This window comes from Tyto alba, unplaced genomic scaffold, assembly GCF_018691265.1.
Source record: "Tyto alba isolate M040663 unplaced genomic scaffold, T.alba_DEE_v4.0 Super-Scaffold_8, whole genome shotgun sequence".
In the NCBI taxonomy this organism is placed as follows: Eukaryota; Metazoa; Chordata; class Aves; order Strigiformes; family Tytonidae; genus Tyto; species Tyto alba.
Window position 1 is genome coordinate 16398528 of NW_024881329.1, and position 19104 is coordinate 16417631.

Consider the following 19104-nt stretch of genomic DNA (forward strand, 5'->3'; position numbering starts at 1 on the left):
ATAATCTAATAAGCCACAGATGTTTAACACCATATGAAGGAAAGCATGTTTATCCCATTTGTTTGAAATATTGTCTTTCTTAACAACAGTAAGCAAGAAATCCTCACCAGCCACCATGCATTTCAGTACTGCAGAGTTTGAAAATGCCATAGTTGAGCAAAAAAAAAATAAAAAAAAAATCATAATACTAAATTGCCTCTTTTGAAGAACACCTGTCCTCCAGAAAAGTTTGACCAGTACAATCATCTTAAATAAATAAAGCTCAGGATGCAAGGCCATGGTTCCAGAAGCAGTCAGTGCAGGCTGGGGCTTATGAAAGGCTAAACTCTGATTCCCCAGCCTAAGGAAAACCAGACTTCTTTGAAGAGACCGAAGTTCGGTCCTCAAAAACATGGATAGCATTTAAAAATCTTTGCCCAGAGAGTTTAAGGTAGAGTTTGAGACAACAGCTCTGTGCTCTACTATTGTCCAGACGAACAAGGCAGAGTCTCACTCCCAGTTGTGTTGCTTCTTGTTCTCCCCAACCCATGCACATGCATCGGCCTATAGCTGGGCCTGAAGTGATCAGTTTGCAGAGCAGAAAACTGATTTGTTTTCTTGATTTGCTTTGATTTCAGCTGGTCTAGCACCTGGAACTGCCTCATCAGTGTGTCAGAAGTGCATGAGGCAGAAATGCTCAGTGAGGATGGGAAAGAGATGTAGAAGATCATCCCTTCTGTCAGCCCTTGTTATTAAATGATCTTAATAGTACATCTTTAGGATTCTTGTATTTTTCAACCAAAATCGAACCCGATCCAAACTCTAAAAACTCAAACTCTAAAAAACATATCCACTTCACTTTCCCAACGTGTATGACAGGGATTTAACAGCAGGGAGAAGTCCTCAATGCCTTCCAGGAACCTGATGGATGACTTGTGCACCTCTGTGCAGAAATAGATTGATTTATGTCAGGACTGATGGGATGGTGGGATGGTGGGCAGAGAGCAGAAAGCTGAAAATGGTGGAATAACATTACCAGAGATACTACTGTGGATGAGGTTTAGTAGCTCACACAGACCTCATCTTATGAGCTTGTTCCTCTCCCACTGAGCTTGGATTTGGTGTCCTAACATCTGTTTTGCACTGGGTGGTGCTGGTTCATTATGATCCCAGTAAGAAAGATGCTTGGACTCAGTGAGGTATCAAAGTGCTATTTATTAGAGCTAACACTGTAAGATGAGCATAGCAGAGGTAATCTTATATCCCTTTAGATGGCAGGAACCCCAAGTGGTGTATTGTTGAAGGGGCCTCCAAGCCACACACAGCATGCTGGTCACACCCCAGTCATAGGTGTGGTCATTCAAGCTATTATAGGATTAATTTCTTACAAGAAACCAATTCGATTCATCATTTCTACTGTCAAACAGAAAGGATGTACTCCTAAGAACTGGCTCCATGGTTAAATAAAGGCAAGGACATGCAGATGGCTTCATCCCCAGTAGCCAGCAGGAGCTGCTTGCAGGCTTCTCTGTTGGAATGGGCTGCCTGAGTTTATCTGATGGACAAGGGATTTGTGCCGAACACCACCGGTCTAAGGCCAGGCTCTTCTTGCAGCGTAGGGCTGAACAGCACAGCCCAGGTCTGGGCATACTCAGATTAACTGTTACGTGGATCACCAGCTCCTTGATGTACAAACGTCCTTCAGTCAGGATTACTACAAGATCTCACTGGAAGCACAATCTCTTTCCATCTGCATGTGGATCCCATCTTACAATAAGGTCCTTCAGACCTCCTAGTTGCCCAGCCACACATCGGTCAACTTCTTACAGGAGCAGGAGAAGGAATTACCCATGCTTACACAGACCACGGTCTCCATCCGTTGTAACTAGCTCAGTCTCCTTGAGTCTTCAGCAAAGGAGCAAATTAAAAGTATCTGTGTATCTGAGCAACCTGATCTATTGAAGATGTCCCTGCTCAGTGTGGGGCTGTTGGGCTAGATGACCTTTAAAGGTTCCTTCCAACCCGAACCATTCTATGATTCTGTGATCAAGGAAGGAGAGAGGAACATGGATTTATTTCTGTGGCTAAGGAAATGGAGATGTCAATGAGGAAGTGTTTGTCTACAGTCAGTCCCACCACCACTGGCAGAGATGAGATTTGTCCTCAGCTGCTGTGCTCTGCTCTAACCCCCATAAGTCTTCTCCTGATAAACAAGGAGGGGTTGGGAATGACTGTGGGCTTATAGGGTCCATGGGCAGCTGCTCCTCTCCTGCTGACATACTGCAAACATGTGCTATGAAAAACAACTTCACCTGGGTCCTCCCTGTGCCAAGTGGGGGCTATAAACTGTGGAGCAGAGAGAACCAGACTGATTGTCCACATTAAAAGCTAGAAACCAATGAAGAGTAGGTGTTTCCATATCACAAGGCCTTGGTTATCACACCTAACATCAAGATTAACATCAGAATCATCAGCATCAGTGCAGAAGAGAGGATGGGAGCCTGAAGAGTGTCAGGAGGTATTTCCTCTGACTACTTCAAAATACCAGTGGAAAGCGAAGTGTGTCATTACACGTCACAGGCTGTGGACTGAGTTCATAAAATGACTCCAGGGAATTTCCCTTTCCATTGCAGAAAGGAAGTCAGCACTGATCCTACAGCACTGGGAAATGGTGAGGTGGATTCAGAAAGGCTATAAAATAAGAATGAAATAAGATGTTGTAAACAGGAAAGCAGGGCAATAAAGGTTAAAGAGAAAATGAGGTAAAGGAAAAAGTGAAGTGGCGTGTATAAAACAGTGTGTACAAAGAAGAGAACAACAACATGGGGAACGGACAGGGCAGCCGAAAAAGGAAAGAAAGGGAAAATTTCTGAGCGATATTAAGCATTTTGGTGCCAGTCCAGTATTGATTCAAACACTGTCCAAGATCAGGGCTGGAGCATTTTCACGGGCCAATTCTAAAACATGCAATTCTGTGAATCAAAGGAAGTTTACAGAGCACAGAAAAATATGCTTAAGCATGTCCAAAACTATTCTGCCTCTGGAAAATTCCTGCAGAGGGATAGATGAAGCCCACATTATGGAAGTTTAGCTCTGAGTTACAGTTTGCACTGCTGCATTATTAACAGAAGAGTATTTTTAGTTTAAACTAAACTTGAATGCAGATCATAAATTTTCAGCAGAATTTATTGTCTTTTGAAACTTTTTCTTTGATATAGGTGAATCTGTCCTACCGATATTAGTAGTTCAAATCAGTAAGTAGAGGACAAGATAATTACAAGGAACTGTCAAGAAAGCAGAAATATAAATAGAAAGTAGTCTTCAGGAAAAAAATTACTGCTCTTGAGAACTATCCCTTACATTTCAAGTGCAGAGGGTTTTGGATTTATCCTTTCTGAAAACAGACTACTTTTTTTCTCCACCCCAACCGAGTTAGACAGAGTATTTGTTTGAAAGAAAGAAGAACAAACACCTGTATGTTCTTCTTGACCAATGTAAATTTGTCGTTGTATAATCAGTGTCTCTATCAAAGGGGTGAAGAGGAAATTGTAATAATGTGTGGAATGTGTAGGTTGCCCAGAAAGGTTGCAGATGCCCCACCCTTGGAAACATTCAGGGCCACGTTGGACAGGGCTCTAGGCAACCTGATCTATTTGAAGATGTCCCTGCTCATTGTGGGGGTGGTTGGACTAGATGGCCTTTAAAGGTCCCTTCCAACACAAAGCGCTCTATGATACTATGAACTGAATTTCTTAATGTCCTGAAGTTTCCTTCCTTTAAAACAATTGCCCAGAAATGAGAATGAAAATAGTTTGAAAGACCCACCAGAGCAAGGGCAGACTTGTTGATGGCCTCATATTTGTGCTTGGGCACACACACAGTCTAGAGATTGCCTTGGAGGTTGAAGTGATGCCAACAATGCCTTTGCAGTTACCAGAAAAATTCCGTCGTGTTTTCTCTGCAAATCAAAAATTGTCATGGTCTTATTAGAAGTAACCCATCTGAACTGCCCAGGGTCACCAAGTTAAGTACTCCTAGAAGTTTCCCATACCTGGAAACATTCAAGGTCAGGTTCAATGGGGCTCCAAGCAACCTGATCTAGTTGAAGAGGTCCCTGCTCATTGCAGGGGGGTTTGACTAAATGGCCTTTAAAGGTCCCTTCCAACCCAAACCACGCTATGATTCTGTGAAGTTCATTCTGCAAAGCACGTTCAGAACAAGACTAACACACACTGCCACCCACAGCCCTCATGACCAAGAGGGACTTCTCTTGAAAAAGCAGCCGGCACCAGCTGGTATTGGGATGGCTGGCTGGCCACGTATTGACTGACCGTGAGCTTTATGCAGAGACACTCCAAATGGATAGACTAGTCTCTGCTTGGGCAGATCTTGATGGATACTGCGGGCAGACATTAGCTATAGGAGAGAACTGTATTGGTGTAGAATTCCTCCTGGATGTGGACAACAGCTGTTGGCATCTTTTCACAAGTACTTATAAGAAGCCAATAAAAACAAGAAGTGAACCCCACAATCTTCAAATAAAATATAGAAATTGTTGATTAAGAAGGGACAAAATGTTCTGGGAAGCCACAGATCTGAATAAATAAGCATCAATTTTATTGGATCATGAATAATTTAAGACTGGTACAATCATCAGCTTTATTCTCCATGACACAGGGGCAGGGAAGGGAGAGAAATGGGGAAGGTGAGAAAGGGGAAGCATGATCTCAAACAGACCATTCACAAATTCCAATCCTAAATGAGAACTGAAAATTAAATAGGGAGAGGAGCAAATGGAAAACATCATAAACGTACACAAAATACTCAATTCCTAGTTTTTCTCTTTAAAAATGGCTAGAAAAAATTCATCAAAATGCAGCACTTTTAATCAAATATTTACATTTCTATGTTACAATGAAAAAATGTACATCTTATAGAACATATTTCATAAACTGTTCCACTGGAAATGACTAGATCAAAACAGCAACCTTCCATTTAATATTGACAAAGATTTTTTTGCTTTGTTTTTGTATTTTTTTCTTGAAAGAAAATTGCCACATTTAGACAAGATTTCATACACATAATATCGAAGTTAAGCATCAACAATGAAATATCAGTTTGCTTCTTCCAAAATGTACAAAAAGGCTAACCAACCCCCTCCCCTCCCTTTCCCTAAATAAAACACATCTCATTTATGGCCTGTATCATTCTTGGCAGTTCTGAAGGAAAGAAAATGGTTTATACTTTCAATTTAGAACTCAATGTGAATGTTGCATAGAATCTTGCATTTCTTTCTTGTTTTTTTTTTTTTTTTAAACAAGCCAACTTCTCAAGGAAAAAAAGGCAAAAAAAGAAGAAAAATAAAAAAAGGAAGCGTTTTGAAAAAGCCTTTAATGAGAATAAAGTCACTTGAAGAGAGATTTAATCTATGAAAAGTCTTGATTAAAAACTAAGACGTGCACAACAGGTAACCCTGCTTCCCGAAGTTTCAGAAAAGACACTGAATATTGTGATGCTTAGAATGACTAGCCTACTCAAAATTGCCTCTCTCACTGTAATCCAAGTTAGTGTCAATACAAAACAGAAGATAACAGAAATTATTTCCTGAGCTTAAGCACAGGATTAAAAAGGAGGAAAAAAAAAAAAACAAACAGTACCCCATTCCCCACAAATAAAACACCATTTTAAACATCTTACAGCACTCAGTTAAAGGTTAACTGAGACATTTTCTAGGATATTAAGTCCATTTAAAGCCCTAGCCCTGCAACTGGATTTTTCTACAGGCACATGCTCTATCTGCATGGATTCAGTTGGGGGATTAGGTACCAAAATTCACAGTAGTAGTAGGTAAAGTCAGTGCTGGGAAGCAGAATTGTCAAGACTACTGGAAAAATTAACCTCTCTCAAACTCATCATCAGCATGCTATGTATATGATTCCATATAGATCTATCCCGTTTTTACAGTACCAAGAACTGGATTAGGAACATTGGCTGAGTAACCCTTGGTATTTCATTCAGTGAAATAATGAAATAGAGTTCATAAGGTTAAAACAGTAACAACACCAAGCATTTCACCCCCATCGTTAAAATATTTAAATTTTTCTTTTACAATATTTTTCTTTAAAAACAAAAAGTCATCAGCACTTAAAAGTTGTAACGGGAGCAGATTCAAGACCAGCTCAGTAAGACAAAGTACAGTTATGTTACAGAAAGTCATGAGGTATAATAAAACGATCCTCTCAAGCTGAGTCACAGAAGCATGAACTTGTCTATTACTTTAAACCCACAAGCTCTTAAAAAAGTGTTTGTAATAAGTTTTCTTTCTCCACATTGAAATACCAGCATATTCCTGTAATTTACTAATGACATCATTTATTATAGCTGAAAAGCTTTTTTTTTTTTCCCTCCTGCATGGATAGAACAGCTCTTTAGTGATTTATTAGCTGCGGATTGATATGAACCCGAAAAGTTATCTCATTTCCCTCCTTTTTTGTCACATTTAAACAAATTTTAGCATCTCATACAAACAATATTCACAGCAACTTATGATATTCCAAGAGATGACTATAGCCCTGTTTCTTTAAATAAAATCTCATAATATACAGCACTAATTTAATCAAACACAATTAGTACAAAATAAGGCATCGCTTTAAAAGTCAGCACCAAAAGATAGCTGGAAAGGCTAGTACAAATCAATATTGAGGAGTGATGTTTTTGCTGAGGTACAGCTGACGTTGTGATGGTGGTGTAAGCATTTGCTTCCGTAAAAAGGAAAGTGCAATTCCTTGGGAGGTGTTCTTGTTCCCCAACAGAAGTACAAGCCTTAACACTGATAGTGTAGGTGTGTGCGTTCAGAGAGGAGGAGAAATAAAACCAGGTTCACAGCTCTGCCAAAACTCAAAAGCATGGCCCAGCTAAACTTAAAAGATGTAGTACCTTCCCTCCTTTTCTTCCAGATCTGAATACTGCTAAAATACCATTTTTTTTTTTTTTACTAGTTAAAAAGAAATGTCATGGAAATAAATGTTGTCACCACAGTAGCACTGGAACTGCCACAGAGCAGAGTTTTAATTAACACATTTGTGGTTGTGCTGATTGGAACAAAACCTCTGAACAAAACCCAAAGGTTTTAGAAAACAGCTGTAACATTTCATGGCAAGAATTATAAACTGAAAGTCCGATTAATCCCTTTTCAGGGGTGCAGTGCACCCCCGTGTACAGGGCTCATGACGCCTGTGCACTGCCGAACGTCCTTCAGAGCTGTAGGACTTCACAGGGCAAGGCCCTTTCGCTGACTTCTGCGGAGGAGGGAAACTCACTCACATCAGTGTAAATAAATTGGGTGTAATGCCACTGAAGTCAACCGAGTTGGTTATGTGGATGTAACTGGGGAGAGAATCAGGCCCTGACTAGCAAAGGGCTACCTGATCTTTCACTTGTAGTAGGATTGATTGTTACACAGTGTTTGAAAAAACCTGATTTGTTCAGACCGTATATATATTTTTATATATTCCTATTTATATATATATCTTTATAAACACACAATGAAAGAAAGCCAAGGTCTCAGACTGGCAAGGAGAGCAGCGCTTTTTGTTTTCTTTTCTTTTTCTTTTTTTTTTTTTTTTTTTAAATCTTTTAAAATATTTATTCAAACTTCCCTGTTTTGCAGCTTTGCCTTTATTGAGTATTATTACCAAGGCAAGCGATATTGTTATAGCACCAGAACTATATGAAGCTGAGTTTAATCCACAAAGCTGATTGGTAAAAGTCCAGCCCTCACCTAAATGTGTTTGGTCAGAAGCAGCATAGGCAAAAATTTCCTCTCCCCTCTCCTTCCAGATAGTACATGACACAAAGCTGTTTGCTTCATAGCTGTGAAGATCCCCCCCGCACCTTCAACTTTTAGCAATGATGATTTATTTTTAACATCTTCAGTATCTTAGGCATGAGCGCTTACAGCAACTAAACAGAAGAAAACAAAGGAATAGTGCAGTTCTCATCATCGTCAAAAGAAAAACAATACAAAGGTTGCTTGGGTTGCCTGCACCCAGGTTCAAGAGTGACTCTACGTGTCTTGCTGTTCTTGCAGCTCTAATACTGAGATCCCAGCCCAGCCCAGGAACACGCCCTTTTCATGAGTCTGTGATCAGGGTTCTTGCCAAGTGGGAAAGCAATAATGGAAACAACCTATTTCTATCTGTGGAAGATCACAAGGTCGACTCCAGAGACGAATCGAGGATGTCATCATGATGGCTGTTGCTGTTAGAGTCACTGTCGTAACTCTGGGGACTTGAGTAGTTGGCTGCTTCTTGCAGTCTCATTAGCATATTCATCTGCAAAGGCACAGAAGTTCATGATTATTTATATTCTGAGGTAAAAAAAAAAAAATCAACTCCATGTGGAAGCTACAGTGGCATTCACTTTGCCAGTGGGTAACAAAGGAAAGGAAGAGACAGGCAGGGTAATTAATACTGAGTCTGAAAAGAAATATTAACTGTAGAACATGTTATAGCAGCACACAAGTTAGTCATGAGAAGTATATTTTCCAGTAAATGTGAAAATGAGACGACTGAAGGGATCTGTCCACAGCCATACTCGACAGGATTCTGCAAGCATCCTACTCCTCTCTTGCTCTGACCCATGGAAATACGTACAGATCGATCAAAAGAAGCAAATTCAAATGTACTATTAACTACCTTGATATTTGTATATGTATATATGAGCTGGTGAAAAGCGGAACACATGTTCTATACTCCCAATTGTCCAGAAAAATGTACACCTCAACAGAACAGCTTCAGGGCATACATAGTTTGCATAGCAGTTTCAATAACTGTTTCCCATTGGAAGAAAATATATATTTAATGTTACCTTCAAACTCAATTTATACATTCTATACAAACATATGTTAATATTTCCCTGTGCCTGCATGTCATTTCTGATTCATAAATTAGACACCAGTCGTGGAGATTATTAGTTCACGTATTTTTTTAAAATCTCAATTCTCATTTAGTGTCAAGAATACAGCTCTAAAAAGCATGTAAAACAAAGCAACAAGACTATTTTGTAATTGTGGCAAAACAGGCTAAACAAAATGGTTCCACTGTGTTATTCAAGTATGTGTAAGACAATCACATATTTAATTCCACAGTGTAGAGATTAAGTTTATTACACACACTCACTCCTCAAAAAACGAACACTCAAAATATCCTCAAGAAATTAATCTGGAAAGCTTCTGCTGCCGTTTCTTGCAAAACTGTACAGGCTTTCTGTGCAAATGCATTCCCTGAGCTGACGTGATGACTTTCCCAGAAACATTACCTTCCCATTTGAGAACTGTTCAACACTCCTTAACTGTCCTTTACTTTTTTATTCCCACTTCTAATCCCTAGCAACAAGGGAAATGAAGCAGTTCAGCCGTTCCAAAAATGAAAGCTTACCAAAGGATCTCCTTCAGCATCACTCACTGGAACTTGTTTGCTCGTTGAGCCTTCCCGTGACATCGAGTAGCCATCAAAGCCCACGTCTTCAGGCCGCAGCTGTAGCAGAGGAGGCCACTCATGGTGCTGGGGGGTGGCTGCCCAAGGATAGGTGTCCATTACCCATTTGGCGGGATCTTCCCAGGGCGCTCTCCTCCCATACAACTGGAAAAGCATAAAAACATGTAAAACATTTCTATTAGTCTACCATTTCATACCTAAGCACAATGAATGTGCCATGAGTCTTGGATTGCAGAAAACACGTGCAAACAGGGCTGAACACAAACAAATGAGATTTCCCTCACCCTAATGACATAAAAAGTTTTTGCTGTTTTTAATGACAACTGACTTGGAAGAGACTGACCACCTCCTTTGAGTCTGCAGTGCCCTTCTGTTGGCACTAACTAAAGAAAGGGAGACCTGAAAAAAACCTCACTTAATAAAGTTAACATATAAAGTCAACATAGAACAGAGGCTATCAGTGTTGACATCCAGACTGTACCAGCAACTGCCTTATCTACGTTTGCTGTCATCGTGAAACCGCTGTCAGTGGAATGTGCAGGAGGAAATGTGAGACCTGTCATCAGGCAATAATGATGGATGTCATAGCACAAAGTTTTCAAGTCAGGGGAATTTCTTTGTATTCAACCAAGAAAAAGCGCCAGCAGGAATTGGCTATGTTCACATTCCTTCTTCCAGTAAGCAAGTTCTACTTCAAAAACTTCTTCTGTTTTGAACAGACTGTGTTACTGAATCCCAATGTATTCTTGTTATATTCAGTTAAGCTTGCCTTAATCAGATAATAAATTCATTTTAATGGCACATGACTTTCGAAAGCATAACTACAGCTTGAAGCAACATGAAAACTTTTAATTCTGCTTCATAAATCTCGGCCTAAATATCCTTCAGCAACTGGAGTTCGTTCCTGGCATACTGAATTCAGAGAACTCTCCTGCACAGTGCACAGAGGGAAAAGCAGTGGTCTAACAAAGAAATTCATCTGCTCTCTGCCAAATCTAAGACTACCTCACTTTCCTCATCACTATAGCTTCTCAGGTTTTTTGTGGTTTTGTTTTTTTGCATGCACCAAGTGTTAAATAAATTGCTCTAAATAGCAACATCTGCTTTCTTCTGAGGCAGGAGTGAGCGGTCCCAGCCCCCAGCAGAGGTGCCCAGCAGATGGTGCTAGGCCATCTCAAACACGGCCTCTGCCGCAGCCCAAATACTCTTCATCCTCGAGCTGTACTATATTATATTATTTTCCCAGCATAATGTCTTCAAGCTGCGGTAAACCAGATCTCCTATTTTAATCTTGTTCTCAAATTTACAGCAATAGATGTCAGTGCTGAGTGGAGAGGATTTTATATTTTTCACATGTCTTTGCTACCTAGAAGGTCTGTGTGGATCCCAGCTCATTTCTGAAAATTAGCTAGTAAGTAAAATTCCCATTTCAAATAGGATATCATCACATATCTTCAGGAGATGAGAGACTGAATGACTAACTTCCTATTCCCTTCCACAGCAACCTGCTCTGTTGATCCCTTTCATGTGCACATTTTCTAGGGAGCAATTAAGAGACCAAGGGTGGAACAGGCTGATTCACAAAACACCAAAGAGAATTCACCAGAGTACGAGTGACAGTGGCAGAAAGCCACAGGGACTCTGGGTCTTCGTTTTGCTGGTGCTGCACTCTGTATTGATACACCGAGCAGGAAGAACTGGGGTTTTACAGAGCCCTCTAATTTTCACATCCCTGTTTTAAAGAACAAAAAAACTCAGCTCCAGTGGGAGCAATTATTGTAAGGATCCATTTGGCTCACTTGTCTTTGACCCAAAATAGTTCTCTAAATGAGAAACAGAAACGTAAAAATAGTTCAGCTTAGATCCACAGAGATCAGAGTGAAAACAGCAGTCCACCCTTCCTTTCTGGCAGGCAGTTTCATGAAGATGTGTTCTCAGAGGAGCCTTTGCGGGTACGGGGGACAGAAAAGTCCAAAATAAAACATACATTTCTAGCCTTAGCTTGTTGATTAGCACAACTGTGGCTACTCTTCTACTGAAGTCATATTCTTATCCATTGACTAAACAAAAGAGAAATTATTTAGACAGAAATGAATAAGTGGAATTTGGGGACATGGGACTGAAGTGGATAAAGAATCTAAAGCACAAAGTGAGAAACTGAAATCCTCATACTTGGAATGGAAGCCACTCAACCTATGGAAAGATGCACATATCAGGGAAAACAAGCAAACAAAAATATGGGTTTTCTCTCTCTTAATTTCCATTACTAATTTTTCAATGCTTTCTGCATCTACTGACCAGCAATATGAGAGCTTCAACACACAGTACAAGGAGCCCAAGCATCCCTGTGAGTATCAAATTTCTCCATTTCAGGAGGAAACAGTCACATGTTCTCTCATTTTAGGTCAAAAAGATTATTAGTTCCCATTATCTTCCCTGATAGGAAGTCTTATGTAAAATGGATCTCCTGTTCTATTTCTAGCAAAGTTCCTCTGTGTGTTTTGTACTCCAGGACCTATCATTTTCCTCATGCCTAAGAATTTACCACAATTGTCCCAAAGAAAATAAGGTCTCCAGACACTGAGAAATTTCAAATGGCAATCAGTTTGCCCAAATTTTAGCCAAAACTTGTTGAAGAATTCATACAGTTTGTAGATTTGTAAGAAGCCATTAGTATAAGCTCAGTTTTCTGTGACAGGATTTTCTCGTCTCTCTGTAAACATCTATAAATCTCTGCTGTACAGGTAGCAAGTGAAACCCAAGGTGGCTTTAACTGGACAATGTAAAATCCCCACCCGCTCCTTTTTTTACAGCCCTTCTTCAAGCACTCAGACTAGTGCATCTTCCCGATTTCTCCATTCTCTGCAGAGTATTCCCATGCAGAGAAGAGTTGAACCTCTAATACAGAAAGGGTACTGCATAGTAACGTAACAAACAAGCATATAAAAACAAAATCTCAGTATTTTCCAAAATAAATCTTTCGCGCTTTTTTTTATGTATCTTAATGGCAAGGCATCCTGACAAACACTGCAATGGTGAGCCCTAAGGAAGAGCAGAACAGAGAACTGTTTTACACAAACATTCTGCAACACAACTGGTTCTTCATTGAGCTCGTATCTGGAGTTATTTCATGCTTCCGATAGACTTCACACAGACACATATGTGATGGAGATCACACATAAAATTTTGTTAATTGATATTACTAAAAACAAGTTGTGTCTTACTTATGGTATGAATTTTTCTAGTCCAAACTTGTCAAACATCCACTAGACTCTTTTTTTCCCCTGCAAGACTAAAGCAGAAGGCTCTGATAGACCAAGTAATATTTTAGATTCATCTTGAATAAACTGAATAGTTTGAGCTGCTCATCTCCCTCATTGAATCTCCTGTATCTTAATGATACCTACTGCTCTTTTCTGAACCTTTTCCACACTTTTATCTTCCTAATGAGTCTTTTTATGTATAGAAGTACTACCCTCTTCCTATCTTTATCAGATGTAATTATAGCTTATGCCCTTAAAATGGCATTTATTCTCTCACCAAAACACAAGCTCCCAATGCATTGCTGTAATTTCCTGTTCTCCATCTACTTTTTGACCTTTTTAAAATCTTCCAGACTCTCACTGTGATCCACCTTTTTATTTCTGTATGTGTGTTCTTGTGTTTAGCTCTATGGAAAAAGAAGTGACTTGAAAATGAGCTGTCTGCTAACAGATGCCGCAATGGGAAGGCTTCAGGTTCCCATCTGCCCTGGCTCTTCATGTTACCAAAATACAGGGAACTTTCTCAGAGAAAAAGCTTTATCAAAAATAATTACTTTCATGTATGCAATGCCCCAAATCTACTGATATTTGATTATGCTGTCTCCAAACCTGTCTTTTAAGCTATGTGCTGCCATGCTTAGTACATGAACAGAGGACCAAAGAATTAAAAAAGGTTATTTTTTCCAGTTACATGGCAAGTCAATAGCAATACTCTGTTGAACCCTCCCCTCCTGATTCCAGCAAGCTTTATAGTTGTACAGATGCTAAGCATTGTGCGGCAATGCTTAAAACTATCCCAATTGATAGAGTATGAATCACTTACTAAGTACAGGCAATCCGTGATGATTTCACTATGGTCCCCGAAAGAATTATGAAGTAATCTACTAAAAAAAACATCCTGTAGACTGAGAAATAATCAAAATGTCACTGGTACTGATCCTGTCACGCATTAATACGTTTGTCTCCATACACAGCTTTGTTCTTCCTCTGTTGAAAGATATGATTTACAAAGGAAAATCCTCCGTAACTAAGTTAATGACCACAAACACGTTCTTCAGATGCACAATTTTAAGGTGCGCTTCTGGAACAGAATATTGAAAGATATTTGGGTGTTTAGTTCCCCTCACTGAAAACGTCATAGTTGGGCATCTAAGCACTTCTCAAAAAATCGAATTTTGACTTTTAGTGCTTCCACTCTGTATTTAAAAACTGTTTGAAGTGAGTATTACTGCCTGAAATTAATGACAATTTAGGTTACATTTTCACAGACATGCAGGTATTCAGTGTGCAAAGTTTTACCTACAGAAAACGTTGCTGTAACTCAGTTTTGTCCAATGCTGTGTTGCCTTTTGAAGAGATAACATTCAAGACCTATGATTCTTGACTTTTGTCTGCTCACCTGTAGCCCTTCTCTAACTGCCTCCAGAAGATATGGGATGATGGAGTAATTCCACAAGTCAGTAAACCAAACTCTAGAACCATCTACATCTATCGGACAGGAGAGGAAGAGCCGTGGACCTGAAAAGGGAAATTCAGGTATTACACTCAAATCACAATCATGGTATGCCTCAAAAAAGGCTCAAACAACAAATTCCAGCTCTCTGGAGAAAGAAGCCAAAAGTGAGAAAACATAATTAGCTATCTGGTGAACTGCTCTTCCCGAGAGCTCCAAGATCCTCTGAATCAACTTGAAAACCTACAGCCTTCAAAGCGAAACCAATTAACTAGGTTTCATAACACAGTTTGTATCCAAGACTTAGAAAGAAGACCTTTTTATTTAGAAGAAAAAAAAAAATTAGAAACTTCTTGTACAGTTTGCCTCAGAGTACACTGCCATATATAAGTTGGGTTTTAAAGAAACCTTTTTTTATGTGATATAGCACAAGGAAATGTACAAGGACATAAAATGATATACAAGGAAATAAAATACATACAATTTACATATGCCTGGGCATATGGACAGAGCACTTACCAATAGTAACATCAGAGGAGCTGTGAGCCTCCAAGAATTTGTTCAGATGATGCCAGACCTTGGGAATCCAATCAATAATTTTAACCAGCTCTGCATTTCTCATCCTGCCACTGATCTCTGTTTCAATTAGTTTTCTTCTCAAGAAACGGCCAAGAAAGCCTTTGACCGGTTCAGTGTGGTTAGCACACAGCACCCATCTGTGGCAGAAGAGCAGAAATGTCCATTATTTCTCTTTCATGCTACAGAACATACCTTCTCTGGGCTAAATTTCTTTTCTTATTTCTAGATGATTATCATGATCTAAATGGGTTGTCCCGGTCACATATGTTTCTTAGCAAAAATTATTTTGGAATGATGAGTTCACTAAATGAAACAATTTGTACTGTGCATTGTTTCAGCTTAGTTCTCATTCAGTATCTGCTTGGCCTATTTTATTTAAAATTTGTTAGAGGATCAAATATGTTAACAATCCTCTGAAAAAGAAAAAATTTATGAACTGCAGTTAGTTACTGTAATAACAGCATTATAACAAATCCACACATGTTAGGGCAGCATCTAGTAGCTAATGGTATTTCTCTCTGCTATTTCAGCTGATAGGGACATTTTCAGATGACTCAGTAGCCATTACTCCTTTGTCAGCCCACAAATATAAATAAGAAACATGAATAAACAGTACCTGAAATTATGGTGAAGTTGAAGATTAGGTGTTGAAGAGGTGGCTTGGTTCATTGTGCCAATAATATATGGACTATTAAAAAAATAAAAAAAAACCAAACAAATCATATTTATAAATGTTGTAAAGCAACTTTTTAGTAAGATCTCAACATTTAAAAAGGTTATTCAAGCCTCTTTTGTCAAAGAAGGTTTTTGCAGTTATTTATAACCAAATTCTCTACTGAGAATCTGACTTCTGAGAACATCAAATTCTGAAACCAAAACAGAAATCTCAAAGCAGGAACTTTCACTAAAAATGGGGTTTTAGTACTGAAGATCTACTGCATGAAGTGAATGCAAATTACCTAAACCCTCTACTACTTTATTACTGATTTCAGAAGAATCAACCATTTTATGAAGAAAAAAAGCCTCTGAAGTGTTGTACAAAACATAGACAGTCTGGCCATCTTAATCCACTTTATCAAATTAATCTAGAATTTGGTTTTGTGATCACATTTTGCAATGGAGGTGGTCTGGCTGCAGTATTGAAATCTGGAATGTGTTCTGGTATTATTTCTTTACCATTTGTGGTACTTGCAGTTTAGAAGTCCATTAAAGATCTCTCCTAGGGAGCTAACATGATGCAAATTATCCAAAATGATTACAAGAGGCATATCCACAGCATTATTTTCACTGTTACACTGGTCTGCAAGGTTGGACAGGTATTGGCGGAGTTCCTGCAAAGCATATATAAAGAAAAAAAAAAAAAGAAAAAAAAAAAAAGAGGCTTTTCATCATATTCCTTGAAAATCCAGTTAAGTTAAATGAACTACTGGCGCTGTCGTGAAATCCAAAGGAAAAGAGCCTGCCATCTTAAAAACGTACACATTTGCCATGAGAAAACAGAACAACAGGGGTTTCTTTCTCTTTTGTAGGCTGTGTTGAAGATTGAAAGACTATATCAGAAATCCTGTGTGAGATAAGGGCTTAAAGATAGGTAAGATATTCTTGTTTGATTTATGTTTTTTCATTCATGCTGTCCTAATCTGACACTCAGAGGTCTGAAATGTATTTTTCTTTCTTTTCAGGAATTCGTTCAACTCTCCATATACCAAACCAGACTCTGCATCCCAGATAGGTTTGTTGCATCTTCTTGCAACTGTGTGCCTATCGAAATACAGCTGATAAAGTTGATCTGGAACAAAGCATCCCTTGGCAGAGCCCAAATTTGGATACCTTCAGTAATGCAGTGAAAGAAGGATGAGTTTGTGGGGCTGCTGCCAGGTGACTGGGTGTGGTTGAAATGCTCTCAGCATCTTTAAAGCATTTATTCCAGAGCATGTCTCAAATTATACCAGTGGCCTACAACCACAATTTCAAACATCCCTTTCCTCCAGAGGGGAACGTGCCTAAGGCCATCAAATATACAGCTGCTTTTTTTTTTTTTTTTTTTTTTCCTTTAATCTAGATGTTCACTGGAGGTATACTCAGCAAAACCAGCAGCACATAAAAAGCAGAGACATGTCTTACTGGCAAAGGAATGTGTCTGGACAACAGTCCCTCCAAACCCAGCATATGCAGATTACAAATGCTGATACTTGCAGCTGCAGAAACTCCTGACAGCTCAGAGATGCATTTGATGGTTTTTGGAAAAATGCCCACATGCAATAGGGATTGCTTAGGTTGCTGGGAATTTTATGCAGGTGTTTAACTTCCTGGGCAATTCTCAGGCTCCTAACCACTTGAAAATCATGATACCTTTAGGTGTTTAAATATACACCTGGAAGCCTGCTATTTCAAGCCCATAATCAGGTGAATCTGCAGTTCTGAAAAACCTTAAATATTATTCCTTTCAAGATTAACATAATGCTTTAAAAAGAAAGATAAATTTAAAATCAGCTTTTGAGGGATTAGTAAAGGAAGAGTCTCTCATTATGATATACAGTAGCATTACTTGTTCAAGGCTGATTTGTTCCCTCACCTTACTGGATTTATGGTCCACATTGAAGGTTGCAATAATGCCATCGGCCAACTCCCTGCCCTCTCTAAGGACCATGTACTCAGACAGACGGTTTGCTAGATATGTTTTACCAGTGCCACTGGGGCCAGATAAAATAATCCGTCTATGTTCCATCAGGAGAGAGACATAACGCTGCAGTATAGGCTTTGGGATCAGTGATTCAAACACCAGACCATCCAAACTGTTCTCGCAGATACCTGCAACAGAAAAAGATTCCTCATTTAGAGGGATTCCCAGTTTTTAGCTAAATTATCTACATTTTTAAAAGGTTTGTTTTTACTAAGCAGTTGTAATGTTGGAAAGCAATCCTGTTAGTGGAGTTTGAACAAATCAAGATTAGTTGAAATGACTAGGTAGCCAAGATGGAGAACTGAAAACTGATTTTGTGAACGTATCGGAGTTCAGTAGTAGTAGAAGAAAATCCCAAAATAACACTTAGAAACAGCAGATTTAGATCTGACCTGACCAAGCTGTTTCTCACTTCAGAGACGAATCCCTTCCCACTCTGGTATCCCCCATGGTCGAGAGGAACACATATAAAGTTGGTAAAACACGTGCACGAGTGACCTGTGGGCTTAGCCCGAATCCTCATTCCGCTCTCCCCCTTTTCAAAATACTCAGACTGCACCCTATGGTGTCTAAGGCCCTATGAAAGCTGCTGTGGTAAATGATTCCAGGCCACATTTTTCACACACAAACCATCCATTTTTCAGTATTTTACCATGGATGGTACACATTCATCCAGAATTTACCTGTTTACTTTTGAATCACTAGACGAAAAACGCCAGCTATCATCAACTCCCCCTACTTTCCCAAACCTTGTAATTAAACTCCTTCTCTGTATGCTGATAGTTATCTCTTCTAACAGAAAACTCCTACTGATAAGCATTTACGCAATGTCAGCAGTCACTTTAGGCAGAATTGGCTGAGGGAAAATACACAGTGCTTCAAAATAAACAGCAGAAAGGGAAGTTGGCAGAGCACACAGAGAAATGTTTGCACCTCAGTGGTTACTTGGAATATTAAATATTTATATAGGCAGCTTTTTATCTCAAAGGTATATGTAAGTGATTTTCCATAAATTGATTAAATACACTTCTATTTTATTGAAAACTGTTATCACGTATGAACCTTCAAAGTATAATTCAAGCCAATGCAGGTTAAATATAAATTCAGATTGCAGGTTTACAGATTTGTCTAGACCTTAAGCAGTATTTCAAATGACAGTTACTATGGAACAATGTATCCTAAGTAATAGAATGAGTTCACATTGAGCCTCAGTAAATTGAGATATTTCATGGAGTATTTTGTCTTCTTGCCCACTGATTTGCTACCGAAGATAACTGATTTTTTTTTTTTTATACCATTCAATTAAAAAATCAAACTACTTTCAATCAAACTTTGAAGTTGATCTACAGAGTGTTTGGCAATGGTCTCAAATAATCTACTGCTGGATGCAGATCTACGCTCAAGATTTCACTGGTGTAACGCTGAGCAACCCGATGTATGTTCAAAATGCAGTGCTTGAGGATTTTTCCCTCTAACTGAGTTTCAAAGCATAGTTTTACATATAAAATTGTTTCCCTGAGAAACCAAATGGGCTTGTACAAGAAATATAAGCATTTATTTCTTATCAGTACAATATAATGAAACTGATGAGAAGTTTGAAAAGAATACATTTTGAAAAAAATCCAGAGTTTAAGGTGTCCTGTGAATTCT

General features: G+C 39.0%; 1 protein-coding gene across 7 annotated transcripts in view; it reads right to left on the bottom strand.

Annotated features, from left to right (window-relative positions):
* Nucleotides 1-4573: 4573 nt before the first annotated feature.
* Nucleotides 4574-19104, bottom strand: part of NAV2 (neuron navigator 2) — a 410112-nt gene continuing 395581 nt past the window's right edge. For all 7 annotated transcript variants that reach the window (XM_033006875.2, XM_033006874.2, XM_033006873.2 and 4 more), the window contains 7 exons: nt 17347-17582; nt 15948-16102; nt 15388-15459; nt 14712-14908; nt 14139-14257; nt 9417-9620; nt 4574-8312 (listed from right to left, as the gene is read on the bottom strand). In XM_033006875.2, coding sequence (XP_032862766.2) covers nt 8187-8312; nt 9417-9620; nt 14139-14257; nt 14712-14908; nt 15388-15459; nt 15948-16102; nt 17347-17582 — 1109 coding nt within the window. In that variant the 3' untranslated portion in view covers nt 4574-8186. The remainder of the gene's footprint in view (nt 8313-9416; nt 9621-14138; nt 14258-14711; nt 14909-15387; nt 15460-15947; nt 16103-17346; nt 17583-19104) is intronic.